This window comes from Urocitellus parryii, chromosome 7 (genome assembly GCF_045843805.1).
Source record: "Urocitellus parryii isolate mUroPar1 chromosome 7, mUroPar1.hap1, whole genome shotgun sequence".
Taxonomy (NCBI): domain Eukaryota; kingdom Metazoa; phylum Chordata; class Mammalia; order Rodentia; family Sciuridae; genus Urocitellus; species Urocitellus parryii.
This window is the reverse complement of record NC_135537.1, coordinates 41,514,340-41,532,541: the sequence shown is the minus strand read 5'-3', so window position 1 is coordinate 41,532,541 and position 18,202 is coordinate 41,514,340. Positions and strand designations below refer to the sequence as shown.

The 18,202-nt window shown below is 34.6% G+C and overlaps 2 protein-coding genes across 5 annotated transcripts in view; one reads left to right on the top strand and one right to left on the bottom strand.

Moving 5' to 3' along the window:
* Nucleotides 1-1,023: 1,023 nt before the first annotated feature.
* Cibar1 (CBY1 interacting BAR domain containing 1) overlaps nt 1,024-18,202 on the top strand; it is a 20,639-nt gene continuing 3,460 nt past the window's right edge. The window contains exons 1-7 of one of the 2 annotated variants that reach the window (XM_077800535.1): nt 1,024-1,064; nt 1,631-1,865; nt 4,016-4,084; nt 4,763-4,864; nt 7,468-7,473; nt 9,069-9,173; nt 14,354-14,467. In XM_077800535.1, coding sequence (XP_077656661.1) covers nt 1,039-1,064; nt 1,631-1,865; nt 4,016-4,084; nt 4,763-4,864; nt 7,468-7,473; nt 9,069-9,173; nt 14,354-14,467 — 657 coding nt within the window. In that variant the 5' untranslated portion in view covers nt 1,024-1,038. The remainder of the gene's footprint in view (nt 1,065-1,630; nt 1,866-4,015; nt 4,085-4,762; nt 4,865-7,467; nt 7,474-9,068; nt 9,174-14,353; nt 14,468-18,202) is intronic. The other variant, XM_077800536.1, reaches the window with a different exon arrangement.
* Nucleotides 12,573-18,202, bottom strand: part of Rbm12b (RNA binding motif protein 12B) — a 19,484-nt gene continuing 13,854 nt past the window's right edge. For all 3 annotated transcript variants that reach the window (XR_013343903.1, XR_013343904.1, XM_077800534.1), the window contains 2 exons: nt 16,766-16,863; nt 12,573-12,918 (listed from right to left, as the gene is read on the bottom strand). The gene's annotated coding sequence lies outside the window, so the exon portion shown is untranslated. The remainder of the gene's footprint in view (nt 12,919-16,765; nt 16,864-18,202) is intronic.

Genomic DNA, 18,202 nt, shown 5'->3' with positions numbered 1-18,202 from the left:
TCTAAAGGTGAGGTAATAAAGGTCTTAGGGACATCCATTTGTGCAAAATACATTTTCATCCTGTCAAATGAGGCCCTGAGAAATACAAGAGCAAAACCACATTTCCACTTCCTCAAAGAGCTTAAAGTCAAGGAACAGTAAAAAATCAGCACAGTGTACTGCTGCAAAGGACCCCCAGACTGCCTGGACGAGCCAAGTGTGGGAGAAGTCCAGAGGGGTTTCTTGAGGCAAATAAAGCTTGAATTTAGACCTCAGGTTTGTTTGGAAGTGCAGCTTAAGCAAATGCCAAGAGGATAGAAAGGACATGGGTGCTCAAAAGGAAAAAAAAAAAAATCTGTTTATTATCTCAGTGTCTTTTTAACAGCTGAAATGTCTGTCTCCACATCAAACTCTCAGGCTCTTCAGGCCAGGGACCCCTGGTTCTCATCTTTGAATTGCTCCCAGCATCTAACACAAGCTTTTCCACACAGTAGGAACTCAATAATTACTTGCTGAGTAAATAAAAGGTTAAAAATTACGTGGTAAGCACTTCTTCCAAAGGCACCTTCCAAGAGTCCACATTTTCATATTCAACACAGAGAAATGCAGACAGACAAGAATGTTAGGAGACTTAATTTCGCATAAGCAGAGCCTGGACTCCATTTGCCTTTAGTTTTAGGTCCCCCTCCTGGTTCCTAGTTGATTGGCGTTTCTCTCCTTTGCTTAAGAACTGGACACAGGGGGTTTGGTAAGAGCAGTGCATAGGTAAGATGAAAGGTCCAGCCTTCCCATCCGCTGCCGGCGCCCGCTGGCCTGCACGGGTGGGCACGTGGTCGCCGTCCCTCCTGGCGTTGCTCTGCTCCCGCTCCGGCTGGGCACTGGCCGCCTCGGGCATTGACCGTGGGGGCGCGCGCCGCGTTTCCATAGAAACGCCCCGGCCGGCGCGGCGGCGCGCGGGGCGGGCTCTCGGGCTCCCGGAGGCAGAGGCTAGCGTTCGGGAGTCTCCGAGCCCCCGTCGTTGGGCTCTAGCCAAGGGTCTCTGGCGGTTCGTGAGGCAAGATGCTGAGGCGCAGCCTGGAAAACCGGTAACAGCCCGGGGCCTAGCTGCCCAGGGCGGCCCTTACGCTAAGGCTGGGGTAGGGAAAGTGGAGCCTCCCCAAGGGGCCCACCGCGCCGAATTCCGACCCTGGGCCGGAGGCTGCACAGCCCTCTCCGCGCCCAGGGGCCTACCTCCGCGGGCTGCAGCGAATGCCGGCGACCCCGGAGAGCCCGGGGCAGGGCTGGCTGCCACCCACCGCTCCTCCCGGCTTCGGTCCCTCACTGCCGCTGGCGGTGCAGAAGCCGGAGAAGCTGCCGGACGCCCAGGCCGCTCGGTGCGAAGCGGCACACGCAGTCGCAACCCCGCTGCAGTGAGGCCCTCGTGGTCCGGGCCTCATTACGGGCCTGCAGGGTCTTGGATAGGGAGGCCGGGATCCGAAGGGGTCCTGGAGGAGCGCAATTCGCCCCGCGCTTCGGAAGACCGTGGGATCGTTGAGGGGGTTTGCGCCTTCACGGCTGCAGAATGCCCCAAGAATGTTTTCATATCAGATTAACGCGAAGCCATCTCATCTTAACGAGAATGTTTTGCTTTTTGTGTCACCTTTTTCTCTAGGGACGCTCAAACCAGACAACTGCAAGATGCTGTCACAAATGTGGAGAAGCATTTTGGAGAGCTGTGCCAAATCTTTGCTGCTTATGTACGGAAAACTGCCAGACTGAGAGACAAAGCAGACCTCCTGGTGAATGAAGTCAACGTGTATGCTTCTACAGAGACCCCAAATTTAAAGCAGGGCCTGAAAAACTTTGCTGATGAGTTTGCTAAACTTCAGGATTATCGGCAAGCAGAGGTATGGAATGAGGTCAGAGCGTCATTGATGAATGAGCCAGGAAGTAGAGGATGAAGGAACCCCTGAAGACTTTGATTATAATCTACCTTACTGCAGTGGCAAACGCACACTTGATGATAAATGCATATTTTCTTGTCTTTAACATTGTGTTAGTCTACTAAAGGGAAGCTTTTTTGTGATTTACCGTTTCAAACTAAAATTTAGGGTGTATTTGAAGTCTTTCCCATTTGCCAGCTTTGGCGAAGGGGAGCCCTTGTACAGAGGGTTTTAAACCTAGTGCTTATGGGGAAAAAAAAATCACGACTTGTGTTTTGTGTGCACTTAAGTACATTTAAAAGTATGATGAAGATGGAAAATGTTGAGAATGGCAATGTGAATGACTGAACTGTTACTAAATGCGCAAGCTATTACTGATGTTTTCATGATCTATAGCCGACCAATGGCAAGGCTATGATTTATAACATAGTGAGACACTGTGAGGTGAGGTTGGTTGGTTTGTTTTGCTTTTCTTTGAGTGACCAGGAACTTGTGATTGTTTTCTTTCTAATTTTTTTATCCCTTTAATATTTCATAAGTGCTTTCACTTGTATTTATTTTGTTTCAAGACTCAAGTTGCCCAGTTAGAACTCCATTGCTTTTTTTCTTCTTTTCATCAGTGCTTTTGGTTCTTTTTTTAAAGCCTAAAAAAAATTTCAGTTACCAAAAAGTAAAACGAACACTAATATCTGAACCCATCATTATTATACATACAAAAATTTGAGTAAAAAACTCTCTCCGGTACCTTTTAGGAAAATGTTGAGTTCTTGTCATAGACATTTCTCAGTTATACATGAATACACAACTGGGCATTTGTTTCAAAACTAATTTACAATCACAGGTAATTATAAAATCTTATTGTAGCCAATAATTTCCCCCTTTTCTAGATTAATGCTATTATCAAATAGCAAAGTGAATTGATTTACATTTGTTCTCCTTTTATTTTCCTTGCTTACCAAATGGTGGAGGTGCTAATGACAAAAGGTAGGCAACAGAAAGGAGAACAGGAAAAAAAAAAACAATATGGTAATCCTTATACTATAGAGTCAGTGTATGAATTATAAGAAATGATATAGACTAAACTCTCCTGATTATTCATGGTTTTGACATTGGGATTCCAAATATTTAAAAGTTAGGTGAGAACTTGATTGTTTTTCTTCATTTTCCTAAAATATTAATATTTCCTAAAATATTAAATGAAACATTTTGTAAAATTTGGTTTTCAAAAACTAAAGGAAAACCAATATGAAATGAAATGAAATGATCTTACATTATATAAATATGTATCAAAAAAAAGCTTTCCCTGCCATAAAAATACGTGTTCATTTTTAGCAATTAAATAAATGTCATTTGCATTACCTGTTCTGACAGAGAAAATTTTAATGTCCAAGAGTTGTTTTTCTTACGCTTTATTTATATATGCACTTGCCTATTTTGAAAAAGTTTCTTCAGTTCCTTCTACTAATTTTATTAGTAAAAAAATCATTTAAATTACTTTGTTATTAAAACCATGTTTAAGGAAAACTGATTAATTCTGGGTAAAAAAAATACAGCAATATACTTTCATCAGCAATACAGACCACTTGTTATCTAGGGTTTGATAATTCACAAATGGTCGTCAGAAAAAAATTGCAGCTAATATTGTAATCCCTAAGCATTTTTGCTTTTGAGGCTTGTTTTCAGTATGCTAGATCTTTCAGCTTCAATTTTCTGGAAAGATCTAATATCTGAATATTTAGTCTAACATTATGCTAAACAACTGAAAATGGTAGCTGTATTAAAATTTGAGATGTCTTGAAAGGTACCTGAAAACTACTACTAAACACTAAGCTCCTTGGAAATCTCAGACTTTTTTTTTTTTTTTTTTTTTGTCTTTCTTTTACTGTTACTGTAGAGCTTTTTAACGTATTTGAGTTTATATTCTGTCTTCTCACCAATTTCTGGTGAGTATCCTTTTACTCAAAAGATGGATTAAAAAGTGACTTTTAATTTAAAATTTTAAAATTAATCTGTACAGTGATTATTTCAAAATAAACAACATTTTATTTCAGCATTTAAAATTTGATATCTTTATATGTTTCTTTTCAGTTATATTTTATAATAATTTTCAATAGGTTGAAAGACTTGAAGCCAAAGTAGTTGAACCTTTGAAAGCTTATGGAACCATTGTAAAAATGAAACGGGTAAGTAAATCTATTTTCTTATCCTATTATTAGGTATTCTGGCAAAGGGCATGAGGTTTCCAACTCTCCTTTTAATATAAAATACAAATTACATGGAATCATTCTGTTTCCATACTCTGAAAGATAATTTTTGGATATTTAAAAATAATGAAATATTTTTAGTGAGCTTACTAAGTATACTACTGTAGCAGCATAAGACATTACTATGGAAGTTTAAACATATTTAATATTTATAGTCATGAAGACTGTATGGACAGAAATTGTTTTATTAGATGAATATGTTTATTTTTGTTTTTATATATTTTTCAAAGCAGATATGACACTTGTATTTTTAAAATGAATGTGACAAAAAGTTCTATTTTTAAAATCTATAATTTACATGTAATAAAATTCCTTCCTTTGTAAGTGTTCAAATATATATGCCTGTGTAACCACCACCACAATCAAAAGTATATATGTAAATATATTGTATGGTTGTAGCTTTGCATTGAGTGTCATTATTTTGAGAGATTTTTAAAGAAACATGCATGCTCTTTCTCTCCCTTTTTCTGATACACCCCCCTGCAATAATGATAACTATGATAATAGTGCCTGAATGAAAATAAAAGCATCTTCCTTTCATAAAACAATGTGTCTTATTTATTAAATCAGAAATTAACAAAAAATGCTTATTTGCAGGATGACCTCAAAGCAACACTAACAGCAAAGAATCGAGAAGCTAAGCAGTTAGGTCAATTAGAAAGAACACGGCAACGAAACCCATCTGATCGACATATAATTGTATCCTTTGAATTCTGGTCTTAAAAAAGTGTTTTGTAAGGTATGCAGTACAAAAGTAAATGTGTATGGAAATTATTCATTTATAGTTTTAAATTGTGGAGACTTTTAATATAATGCTGAAAATGAAAAAAAAAACTGTATTTAGAAGTTCTCACTATAGAAATTAGCTCATTGTAAAGAGATTATACCACCTAACTCAATTCCCTTATATTGTTTCCACAAACAAACAACCCACTCATAAATGCAGATGTTTTCAGAGTAAATTCAAATTTTTGAGTTTTTTTTTCCATGGTGATTACTAAACATTAATTATAAAATTAAAGACCTATCATTACTGCTAATATATCAATGCCTTTCTGTCCCACTTTTGAAAAGAGGAAAGAAAAAATCCTATAATAATTCCCTTCATCCTTTAAAAAGTAACTCATGTGAAACCATAATTATGACTTTCAGCCAAATACCCTCAGGAGTTTCAGAGAGTATACTGAGGTCCACAGATGGACACAAAAGAATCTAAATAGGAGTATCTGCTGAAACAAGGTCCTTATGGTAAACATTACTATTTCCTAACCTAGAATGTACCTTGTTCATTACTAATAAAAACATAAAATAGTTGCTAAGTGCTAGCAATGAGGATAGGTAGGACTGTGTAGAAAACACTAACTTATCCCTGCTGCCTCTCTTTCCCATTCCTTATGTGTCTCCTTCCTACTTCCTTAAGGTTGTTACTACTCAGCTCAGCCAGAAACCACATGAGGAGTGGCTCTTTGGGGGCATTTGAGGTTCCAGAACACCTCCATTCCTGAGGGGAGTCCCTCGAACAGTGATCTGGGGCTGCGCCAGTTGCCTGGTCCTTCTTCCCATGGACCAAAGGTACATAAGCCCAACCTTATACTTAAGAAAAATGGGCAGCCTAAGGGCTGGGAATACCCTTTGGAGGCTCTGATAGGAACATCTAGACAATTGTTGAGGCTTAAGATCTCAAACTAGAGATTATAGAATCCATTTTAAGCAAGTCAAACCAGAGAATGCTGGAAAATTCATGACTGACACCTAGAAATCAAGTCAGAAGCCAGGCAAGAGCACCAGTGTTTAAGAATTAAGCTAGATATCAATATTTTCTTTGTTTTTTTCTTGGCGGGGAGGGCTATATGAAGACAGGTAAAATATAACATCTGGAATCCCAAGCAACTGGCAATTAAAACAGGAATAATAGTATTGATACTCAATACAGAAATGAAAGCATTTCTAGATGAAGATTTTTTCTGACTTAAGTGTTCTGTATGGGAAGAATTAAAAGCAACAATAGAAAAGATTATTGTTATAGGTGAATTGATTTGCTTACTGCTAAGATCTACAACTTATGTATTTTGACAACCTGAGACTAGAAAATTAATGCAATCTACAGATAAATGTATTCAACAAAAATATAAAAATATTCAATCACAGCATCATAGTATTTTTACCAGGATACATCCTTAAAATTCAACTGACTCTTTGTTCAGAAGTATTCTAAAGTTCAATATGTAAAATAAAATGAAGTCCCTCTAATAAAGATAATGAATCCGGGCTACAGATATATATAGCTCAATCAGTAGAATGCTTGCCTCGTAGGCACAAGGCCCTGGGTTCAATCTCCAGTACCACACACACACACACACACACAAAAAAAAAGATAATGAATCCTAGATCTTTGCCAGCTCACTACTAAGGCCAGCCCCAGGTGACTTCGGAACAAGCTTCCTGTAACAAAGTTTGAAAAACACCAATCTGGCTCCCCCTTTTATAATTATCTGAAACTCTTGACTGATTCCTTTAATATAATGATAGCTGTATCTTAATATTTTAATAGCATATTCTACTCAAATTGGTATACTGAAGAATTTTGAAGAATTTTCAGTGAAAGGAAGAAATATTAAAAAATCTATATTCGCTTTCCTAAAACTAGCTGTGAGACTCTGGATGAGTTATTGTGCTCAGACAAATTTATTTCAGACTTTCAAAAATGAATACAAGTTGCTGAAGAATGGTAAGTTAAGATAGAGGTCCCAGCTATGGCTACTGTCCCCAATGCTTTCCTAGTTTAGTGAACTCTACATATACTTACATGTTTTAAGGTGACAATATCAATAATTGGGAATGAAAAAGACATGAATCAAAAGGAAATAGTCACAAGAACTGAATCAGTTATATTTAATAGTATTAGGAATTAATTTGCTTGAATATTCTCAGCAAAACATTGACATCAAATACTGATTTTTTTTCATTATAAATCTCCAAAACAGTTCTATATTACATTTCTGTGACGACAAACTCCTAAGCAAAAAAAATATATATGTATGTGTGTTCATATATATATATATATATATATATATATATATATATATAAAATACCACTTATGATTAAGCTGAGAGTTTCTGTGGTTAGACTTTACATTCCATATGATAAATGTATACACAGATATAAATGAATTCATTATTTAGTGTTTGGTATCTTGAAATTGTGTAGCTAAGTATATAGTTCTATAAGAATACATGAGTTTAGTTTACTGAAAAAAATTGTTCTCTTTGAAATGTATTTTTTCCTTTATGAAAAATTCCAGTCACAGGTGGGTAATAAAGTGGTGTATCAAGAAATGGATCCTTATAGTAAACCCTTTTACTTATTTCAATTTATACATTTCCTTAAAAAAGAAACCAATGGCTAAATGTCACAATATTACATATCATAGAAATTTAATGACAAATGCAAATTTTCCCCAGTTATTAAATGATTACATATGAGACTTTTTAGCAAATATAATTCTAGCATAAGAAACAACTTGATTAGAATTTAATCAGAAAATTGGGCTATGACTTTAAAAATCTCTGTTATTGTTGAAGAAAACAACTTAAATGTGTTTGGGCAACTATTGTCTAAAGAAAGAGATGTTTAAAGAAATAGATATGAAAACTGAACAAACTATGTTATGTACACATACTAATATGTAACAACAAATCTCACTGTTATGTATAATTTTAATGCACCAATTTTAAAAAGAAGTACATGATTAAATTGGAAATATTCAGCATTCAACAGTACTTTGTCACTGCATATGACTGTTGAGTTCTTGAAGTGCAACTAGAATACCCTAGGAACCACTTTCCACATTTGTATTTAAGTTTAATTAATTTAAATGTAAATAGCTATATGCAGCTAGTGGTCACCATATTGACTACACAGCACAGATCAAGATAGTTGTAGTACATTTCAAGCATACATAAAGCAAAGCATTAAATTAGTTATTAGTGTACAAATTTTTTAATATGTTCAAGCATACATAAAGCAAAGCATTAGTTATTAGTGTACAAATTTTTTAATATGTATATGCTACATAGAAATAGTGTAATCTTAGTATCTGAGATATTTGTAGGGTATATACTATTCCACTGGATTAAGAATATTATAAAATTAGAACATTTGAAGAACTATTAAACCTAAGCAAGGTGGTATAGTAAGAGACTTTAGATATATACTTGCTAACCTTAAATATTTCAATTATGATAGATAATTGATAGGGAGGGAGAAAGGGAAGGAGGGAAAGAAAGACAGGAAAAGAAAATTAGACTCTCAGTTGTGGAAGGAAGGAAAGAAAAGAAAAAAATTAGACTCAGTTGTGGAAACTGACCTAACAACAGGTCCTTCTACTGTGTTTCTCTTAGTCCCATAGAAAGACGATTCCATCAAATCCATACAATAAATAGTCCTATGAGATAAACTTTATTGTATTTTATAGATTGAGATAATACTTGAGAGAATTGAAAATACTAATAAATCCCACGTCCTTTCTTAATAAAGTGGTAAGGGGAAGAAAGAGAAAATAAAGGATAAGAATGATAAATGTTATAAGTAGTGAAATACAAGTATTAGAAAACAGAAAATAGTCTCACAGTAAATCTTTCTAGAGTGATAGGAAAAAGATGATTTTTATAGAAGGGAAGGATTTTTGTTTGAAATCATGAATCATGTCACTTAATATTTTCAAAATTCTTTATTCTACATGTCTTATTATATAAATCATTTTATTGTATGTGGTAAAATATAATATTTAACAATTTATACTATTATGTCAAAAGCCAATACTACATTAGTAACACGAATAGACTCAACAGAATGGATATTGATTTGATATTTTATATCTTTGGTTGGGGAATACTTCTACAGGCAGAATCTGAATTACAGAGAGCAACAATGGATGCTACCCGAACAACTCGTCATCTGGAGGAAACTATTGACAATTTTGAAAAACAGAAAATTAAGGATATAAAGGTAATTAAGAATTAAGTTTCAAAAAAAGTTTTCTAACCTTATTTTTTCAAACTTATGAAAAATTACTGATTTTTTTAGACCATACTCTCTATGAAAAAAGATGTTATAGATCAAAACATATAATGTGAAAATAATGGTAGGCAAAGGAGCTGCATTTCAACCAGAGATTAGACATTCAACTTTTTATCCCAAAGACTGTTTCAGGGAAACTAACAGTATGTTTTTATGTATCAAATGGCATTTGATATGTAAATTATCTTTCAATCTTCACAACAGCCCCACAAGAATGGGTGGTGTTATTAAGAAATTAAGCAGAGAGCCTGTAATCACAGTATCTCAGGAGGCTGAGGCAGGAGGATCCCGATTTTGAGGCCAGCCTTAGCAAATTTAACAACTTATTGAGACCCTATCTCAAAATAAAAAAATTTTAAAAGGGCTGGGAATGTAGCCCCAGGGTTCAATCCACAATACAAAAATTTTAAAAAAATAATTAAGCAGAGGTACTACTTCGCCAGAGTACCATAGACAGAAACAAGCTATAAACCAGGTTTTTAAAAAAATCTGTGGTTTCCATTGTAAAACACTATCATTAATATCTATTACACAAGACTTTCTAATAGCTATTATCAAATAATAGGGTAATAGCCAACCATATAAATTTTCATCCACCACCACAATAAGGCGTTTTAGTCAACAAAATCACAATCATTGCCTTATTTCTTGTAACACATCATTAGACAGAAACCTTTTTACGGGATCATGAAATTCAACAGGTCTTTGGTGGCTTTTTGTTTATGTATCTTGGAAAGAAGGACTGATTATAACTACTTTATATACTTGAAAAAAATTCACCTAAGGATGTCTTTTTGGCTCACTGAAAATTTTCCAGTAGCAAGTTTTAAAATTTTTCTTCCCACTTATTACTAGAAAGAAGCTTTCCTGCTTTTATAAGGTATAATCTTATCAATAAAATAAACATTATTTGCCAGTTAATTATATAATGCCTCTCTGAAATCCGTGAAACAATACTCATTTGCATCTTTAATTTCCTATCATAATTTCAAAAGGATTTCAGAACTTTACTTTCTCAATTCAGTCACAGGCTTTGCACTCTGCTGTGTAAGACTTTAAGGAGGCTGCCCTGAGAAAAATGCTTTTACCAAGCTGAGAGAATAAAGGGGCGGGGGGAGGCAAGAAGTTCTACAATTAATATCCTCTCACGGGAACTAGAGGAACAAGGCTTTTTTAGATAGTTATCTTTAACATGAAAAATGAGAATGGACACTTTGGAGGTATGCCTGATTCCACTGCTGCCTAGGGGCTTCCTAGTTAGTAATGCGAATTGAGTTTCTCCCTCCACCACTGACTCTTCCTTGTGCCTGCAAAACATTTTTACACATGGAAATTCATCTCTGATTTTTGAGCTCACTTTGTGTTCCACCTGCATGCTTGCTAACTCTACAAGTGTTAATTCTTTTGAGCATCACTAAGTTAACTATTTGAGGCACAGAGGATGAGTGCAGAATTTCCAGAGAAAATGCCTGCTACTGGGATTTCCTGAAATGGGATATGGAGGGGCTGTACAAAGAGCTTCCAACACCTTCTCCTTGCCTGCAGTATCATGCCCCTAAAAACAGAAAGTCCTCTGATGGTTCTGGGATAGGGTACAGGAAGAAACCTTCACCTTTAAAAAGTTGAGATAAGCCAGACACAGTGGCACATGCCAGTATTTCCAGTGTCTCAGACAAGATCAAAAGTTTGAGATCAGCCTCAAAACTTAGTTGTCTCAAAAAAAAAAAAAAAAAAAAAAAAAAGCGTGAGCGAACAAGCGAGTGTGACCTGGGGACTCAGCTCAGTGGCACAGTGCCTTGCATTCAATCCCAGTTCCAAATTCCAAGTATAAGTTTACTGATTTTGTGTTTGGGGCCATCACCAATTTGAGAATATTTTCATCACCTCAACCTTGGACTGTCAGCTTCTAAATCCCTGCCTACCTCCCACACCTAAGTAGTCCATATCTTATGTGTCTATGGATTGGAATCATGCATAGTATTTTGTGACTATTTCACTTATCATGCTTCCAAGGCTTATCCATGTTGGAGCATGCATCAGTACTTCTTTTATGGCCAAATAACATTCCATTAATTATATGGATATTGTTTTGTTTATCCATTCATCAGTTAGTAAATGTTTGGATTGTTTCTACCCTTTGGCTATTAAGATTATTAATGCTGATGTAAATAAAAATTCATGCCCAGGTTTTTGTGGACATTTTTTTCTTGCATATATACGTAGAGGTGGAACTATCGAATCATATGGTAACTGAGTAGCCAGACTTTTCCAAAGAACCTGCACCACTGTACATCCCCACTAGCAGCATATGTGGTTTCTAATTTCAGTACTTCCTATTCATCAGGCTTCTTGATCGCACTTATACTACTACTGGGTGTAAAAAAATAAATGGCTATTTCGATATTTTGCCCATATTTTAATTTTTTTATAATTGGGTTACATTTTTGAGTTGTAAGGGCTTTTTAGTGTATTCTGGATAAAAGTTCCTTATAAAAATTTGAAATTTTCTCCCATTCAGTAGCTTATTCACTATCTTAATGGTGTCGTGTGAAGCACAAATTTTTAACTTGTGATGAAGTCCAGCTTATTTTGATTTGTTGCTAAGACTTCGTTACTAAATCTGTGATCCTTGTTTTCTTCTAATAGTTTTAATTAGTTCTTAATACAAGAGTATTTGAGTCTTTTATCCATTTAATTCTTGTAATGGTGTGCACTAAAGATTGAATTTCATTCTTTTGCATTAGATTATCCAATTGTCATACTATCATTTGTTGAAGAGATCACTCTTTCGCCATTGAATGGTCATATCCTTGTTGAAAATTAGATGTTTTTACTTCTGGACTCTCTCTCTCATTGATCTGAAATTATCCTATGCAGTACCACACTATCTTAACATTGCTTTGTGGTAAGTTCTAAGATCAGGTTTTGTGAGTCTTCCTATTTTCTTTTTAGATTGATTTATCTATTCTGGAGCTGTATTAATTGTAGAATCAGTTGGTCAATTTTCCCAAAAAGTCAGCGGAAATTTTAATAAATATTGCATCAAATCTATACATCATTTTGGGAATAACATCTTAAGACTGATTCTTCTAAACCATGAATATGGAATAGTTAGACTGTTAAATTTTCCTTTACATCTTTAAACTATATTTGTAGTTTTCCGTATATGGTGAAGTAGTTGATGTGAGCAAGAAACAAATTTTAATAGCTTCCTTTTATTATAAACATAATATCATGATTTTTCCATAAAATTATAGAGACAAACAAGAATCTCAGCATTCAAAAAATAATGCTAGCATTTTGGTTTAGATCTTTCCACACTTGATCCTATGCACATATACCAGAGATATAGTAAATAAGATTTAATAACACACATCTCTTGGGCACTGACTATATAGCAGGTACCATTTTATGTAAATAAACTCATTTATTCCTCACAACATACTTATGAGGGAAGACACTATTATAATATAAAATTTATTGTGGACACATTCATGGTAAAAAGTAGAGATCCGTGTCATTCCTCTTTGATTTACTCAGTATTTTGTAATATGGATATTAATTTAACCAGGCTTAATGAACATCTAGGTTATTTTGCAATTGCAGATGGCTTTTTTCAACCTTTGTTCTGGTCCAGTTATTCTCTTGGGATAAGTTGCCAGAAGCGGAGTTCCTGGTTCAAAGAACACACACACACTAATTGTAATAACAATTTTAAACCTTATGTCTGCAAAGATTGAACAGTTTCTTTTCCTATTAGACTTTGCAAAAGCATACATGCAGCTGATGGGTAAATAAAAAAAAATCAGTATTATAATTTCATTAGTACTGTTAAAACATTAAAGCATTTTTCATGTGTCTTATGATAAACTATTTCTTTAGGGGATGCTGCCCTTTTTTGAAACAACTCTTTACATTAAGAAAATTAACTCTAAAGATATGTGTTTCAAATATATTTCACTTTTACTGCTTATGGCATTTCTGCCACCTTAAACCTTTGTTTCTGTTGATAAGTCTATTGGTGGTTTTGGTTTCTGCCTTGGTGTCATACTAGAATTGTTGCTGTCCCCAACATTACATAAATATTTGCTTATGTTTTCTACTTTTGCGTTTTTAGAATATTGTTTAATATTTTTCTTGTAATTATGAGGTAGATATATAACTTTTTCCTTTTGATAGATCTGTTGTCATCCTTTCTTGAAGAGCATCTACTCTAAGTTTTCATTTCCCCTTGCTTGCCTGTTAATCATACATTTATAGTGTTCAGAAATCAATTTTATTAAACAAAAATATGTAGTGAAATATCTTACTCCACGAAACATCTTGCTGGAAGCTCTAATATTAGTTGGTAAATAATACTTTCTAACTTAGCCGATTTACTTCTTGAACAGGTGATATGGCTTGTCACTTTCACTCTCCGGTTTTCCCTGTAGGAGTTTCCACACTCTTAAAGGCACTTGATTCCTAACTGGTTAGCAATTATCTTAGGGAGATAAGCAATTAAGAAAGTCTCAGTCCTGGTCAGAAGCTATTCCACCTCTAAGGCATCCTTGGGTATCTGGCGAGTCTAAGCATCAAATCCAAAACTTATAACTTAGCATCATGCCGTTTATAAAAGTCAGTTGCTAGGTCAGTATACCAAAGCCCTCTGTGACCTATATAATAAGTGAAATAAGAGTCATTGTTGGTCATAATTAACAATCTCTTATCCCAGAATACAGTTTTTTGTTTTGTTTTGTTTTTTTAACATCAGTTGGAGTTACTAAAATACCAGCTTCAAAACTTAACTGGAATACTTAAAGGCATGTACCAGAGAACTTGCTGGCATACATTTTAGTCAGATCTTTATTTTCATAGCTGTCAATTACCAGGTATAAAGATAACTGATAAAGAGTATGACCAGTAAACATTTTGTATAATTTTAAGGTTCTGCCATAAAAGGTGTTTACAAATATTTCTATTTTGGAGTATCTTTTGTACTTTGTCTTGTAGAAAAACAGGATACGTTTGTCTTTCATAAAATGTAAAGACTGTAGTAGGGAATAAGTACTTTTAACTACATTCATAAAACAATTTAAATGACTAAATACAAATCTTTGTTTTTCTAGAATATATTTTCAGAATTTATCACAATTGAAATGTTATTTCATGGCAAAGCTTTAGAGGTCTATACTGCTGCCTACCAGAATATACAAAAGATTGATGAGGATGAAGATCTAGAGGTAGGACTATGTCTAATATGGTTCTGTTAATATGAAAATGTTTCAAAGAAAATATTAGTTTGTATAAGTAAAAATATCTCAAAAGTTAGAACACTACAATGGTGATTATTATGTGCAGTCCCAGACACATGACTTCTCATTTTTCCATTTATTTATTTTTTAACTTTTCAAATTAACCACAGTAAAGTTCCAAGACAATTTATAGTAAAACATAATCTACATCAAACTATTACATGAAATAAAAATTGTGCATTTTCTCTGGTGATATAAATACTAAAGTGTACTTAACATTGATTTAGCAACATTTTGAATGTTTATGCCATACATGATACCCAAAGCTTTTCATTTATTTTCTTATTCAATCCTCTCACAAACCTATGAGATAGTTGCTGTTTAGTCTCATTTTACAACTACAGAAGCAGGCTTAGAGGCTTTAAGTTCATTATCTGTGACCACTTCGCTATAAATACCAAGATCTGAATTCCAATTGGCTTTGTGTAAATTACTAAGCCATGAAATAAATTTAGGTTTTATGCAGGCTTGCTGACAGGAGTTTTACTTAAATGCAAATAATTCTGACTGTCCAATTAACAATTAACTTTGGCCAATCAGTAAGTGTCAAAGCCTGGACTTCAGTAAGCACACCCAAAGAGCAAATACCCTACCTTATCTTTCCAAAGGAGAAAAAAAAATGGCTTTAAAGTGTTTTTGCTAAATGAGAGAAAATATTCAAGTTAACCAGAATTGTGTATTAATAAATGGCTGATTTGGGAGTGTCTCCCATTTGCAGATTCTGCAGACTACCCTCCCTCCCCATCTTTTAAAAATATTCTTAACTATCCATAAACATATCCTCTAAGCCTTCTTGTCTGATTACTCAACTGTTTCCAGGAAACTAAAATGAAGAAAGGTGCATGTTTATTATGTTTGTTTCTGATTTTATGTCAGTTATGCATATGTGATCATAGTTATATATATCATTTGTTAACAGATGACCTCATAAGTGTAACCTGCTTTAAATACTAAATGTTTTTTTCACTCCTTTTCATGTTGTTTTCAAAGAGATTATTAAGTTTTTATCTGTCATTTATAAAATAGCAAATGTTTCTATAGTGATTACTTTGGGCTGATTTATACATTTTGGCTATGCTAGTTATTTTAATCTTCCTATCTTCATTTCTATGGATGAGAAAACCAAATCACAATGAAGTTAAACTTCCCAGAGATCCCATAGCTTGTTAAGTAGCAGAGCTGGGGGTCAAATTCAGAGGTCTGATTACAAAGCTGTTTTAATCCTCTACACCATACTACCAGAAGTATGATTTTGGGTGAATCACATGAATCATTTCCTGCAAGAAACAACACTGTACTAAGGGGCAGGTTAAAAATGATCCCCTACACTTTCAGTCTTTTTCTAATACCTTTCATATTCCACTTGTGAACTGATTCTAAAGTTCCTTGAAGTCCTTTGTTCCCTAAGACTTTTCCCTCTCATTCAGGGGCTTCCTTTAATTCCTCTTACCACTACTCTTAATCACCTCTTAATCAGTCTATGGGAGACAGACAGATCCATGAAAACTAAAGGTCCCAGGGTGTGTGGTTGATGTGTTTTTAGTGGTACTCACAGATATAATTTATTACAGCAAAAAGCACATAAATAAATAAAGTAAAATCAATATGGGGAGAAGGTGAAAGAGGCAAAACCTGGAGGAAACCAGGGCTAAGCTTCCAAGATCCCTCTCCCAGTTTATTGAGCACCTGTGTTTATTGAGCACCTGTAACAGGCATCATTCTAAGTGCTGAGGATTTAATATTGTGAAAAATGGTCTAACTGATCAAAGCAGGAATTTAAAATATACCAGGAAGTTCAAACATTAAAACAAAACAAAAAAATACTGTGTAGCTGTTTAAGTTTTAAAATTCCATTAAAAAAATGCTGTATATGATAATAGCATTCCAAATAGTCTCCAGAATCAAAGACTTGAGAGATAAGGAGGATGACTGACAAAAAAGTCCTGGGGCAAGCTGCTGTGAATATAGAGCAGTGTATTTTAAATAGTTCACAGTACAGGGGAAAGCACTTCTTCAATAAACCAAAAGCAGTAAGTAGGTCCCAAGAGGATAAGGACCCTATAAATCAAGGATTCTTGGAAATACAGAAAATACACAGGGAGGGACAGAGAAATAATTCACTGTTCTTCCAGGTAGTCCATGTTCTATGAGAACCACTGAGATGATATTTCAGCATCAGTCAACTTTTTGCAGTTAGGCACTCTGATTACATTCAAACTATCTTACCTTATTTGTTCTTCACATAAGTAATGTTGGGCCCCTTCAAATGTTTTCCCCTTCAAAAATCACTTCTATGCAATCATTTCAGATCTTGAGATCCACACCTAGAAGAGATCTTGGATCATGTTGGAAAATGCACTATTACCAATAAATTAATCTTTCTGTTGATCTGTTCAACAGCAGATTTGTTGTTTTGCAAGAGATTAATTGTAATAAATATTTAACTGTTTTAAGCTTATCCTAAAAGTTCCATGTTTTCCATTTTCTGCTTATTTCAATCTTTGCTAGAGATGTTTAAAATGTTCAAATAAAAAATATCAATTGATTAATAAGTCATCCAGTTTTTATATCATACCTGGACACCAGTGTTCTGTCTGGCATCAAAATAGAATTTAGTCCTTAGAAACCTGCTAACCTAATTAGTATCCCAGAATTGCCCTAAAATACAAGTTTTGTCTTCTAAGTTTCCTTTTGTGTCTTGCAGTTCTTAAAGGTTTAAAGGAATGTGTACAGAAATCACTTGATTTGGGTCTCCTTTTTTCTCTCCCCACAAAATGGGGTTTAAGTTCATATTAAATCATTCTTTAGGCAAAAGTGAATTAAATTATCTATTGGGAGGAACTTGCAAAAAGAAAACAGCGTTTCCTACAGTAGTTGTGGCAAAGTTTTAAAGGAATGTGTACAGAAATCACTTGATTTGGGTCTCCTTTCCCCTACAAAATGGGGTTTAAGTTCATAAATTATCTATTGGGAGGACTTGCAAAAAGAAAACATCATTTCCTGCAGTAGTTGTGGCAACAGATACTTAATCCATTAAAAACGGACATAACTATATTCTTGAGAATAAGAACAGTAGGAGCTACTGACCAGAAAACAGGGGAAAGCAAAAGATAGCATTTGACTTGGCTCTTGAAAGATGAATGAGTTTGTCTGGATCCCAAGCTGAGGAATTGCAAAGGCACAGTATAACATTATATATGTTCTCCATATAAGTATGTAGACTACAAGTGATGAATGGTAGGTAAGTTTAGGATGTCACCTAAAGTATTTGGTCTCTGGTACTACCAGAGTCAACCACCACAAAATATTTATTTTTTAATAGAGAAATAATATGGGGCTGGGGTTGTGGTTCAGCGTAGAATGTTTGTCTAGCACATGTGAGGCTCTGGGTTTGATCATCAGCACCATGTATACATAAAGATATTGTGTCCAACATCAACTAAAAAAATATTTAAAAAATAAATAATATACTTTTGGTCTTCAGGCAAATCTATGTAAGCTATAAAGAAAATTCTATAGTTTGTAAAATTAAAAGTACCTCAGGTAACAAATTTAGGGAGAAAGGCTTATAGCTTGGTCTACTAGGTAATATAGATATATAGAAAGGCTAATGCCTTTCACAATAAAATTAAGTCTAGAGCTGCACTGCCCAATATAATAAGC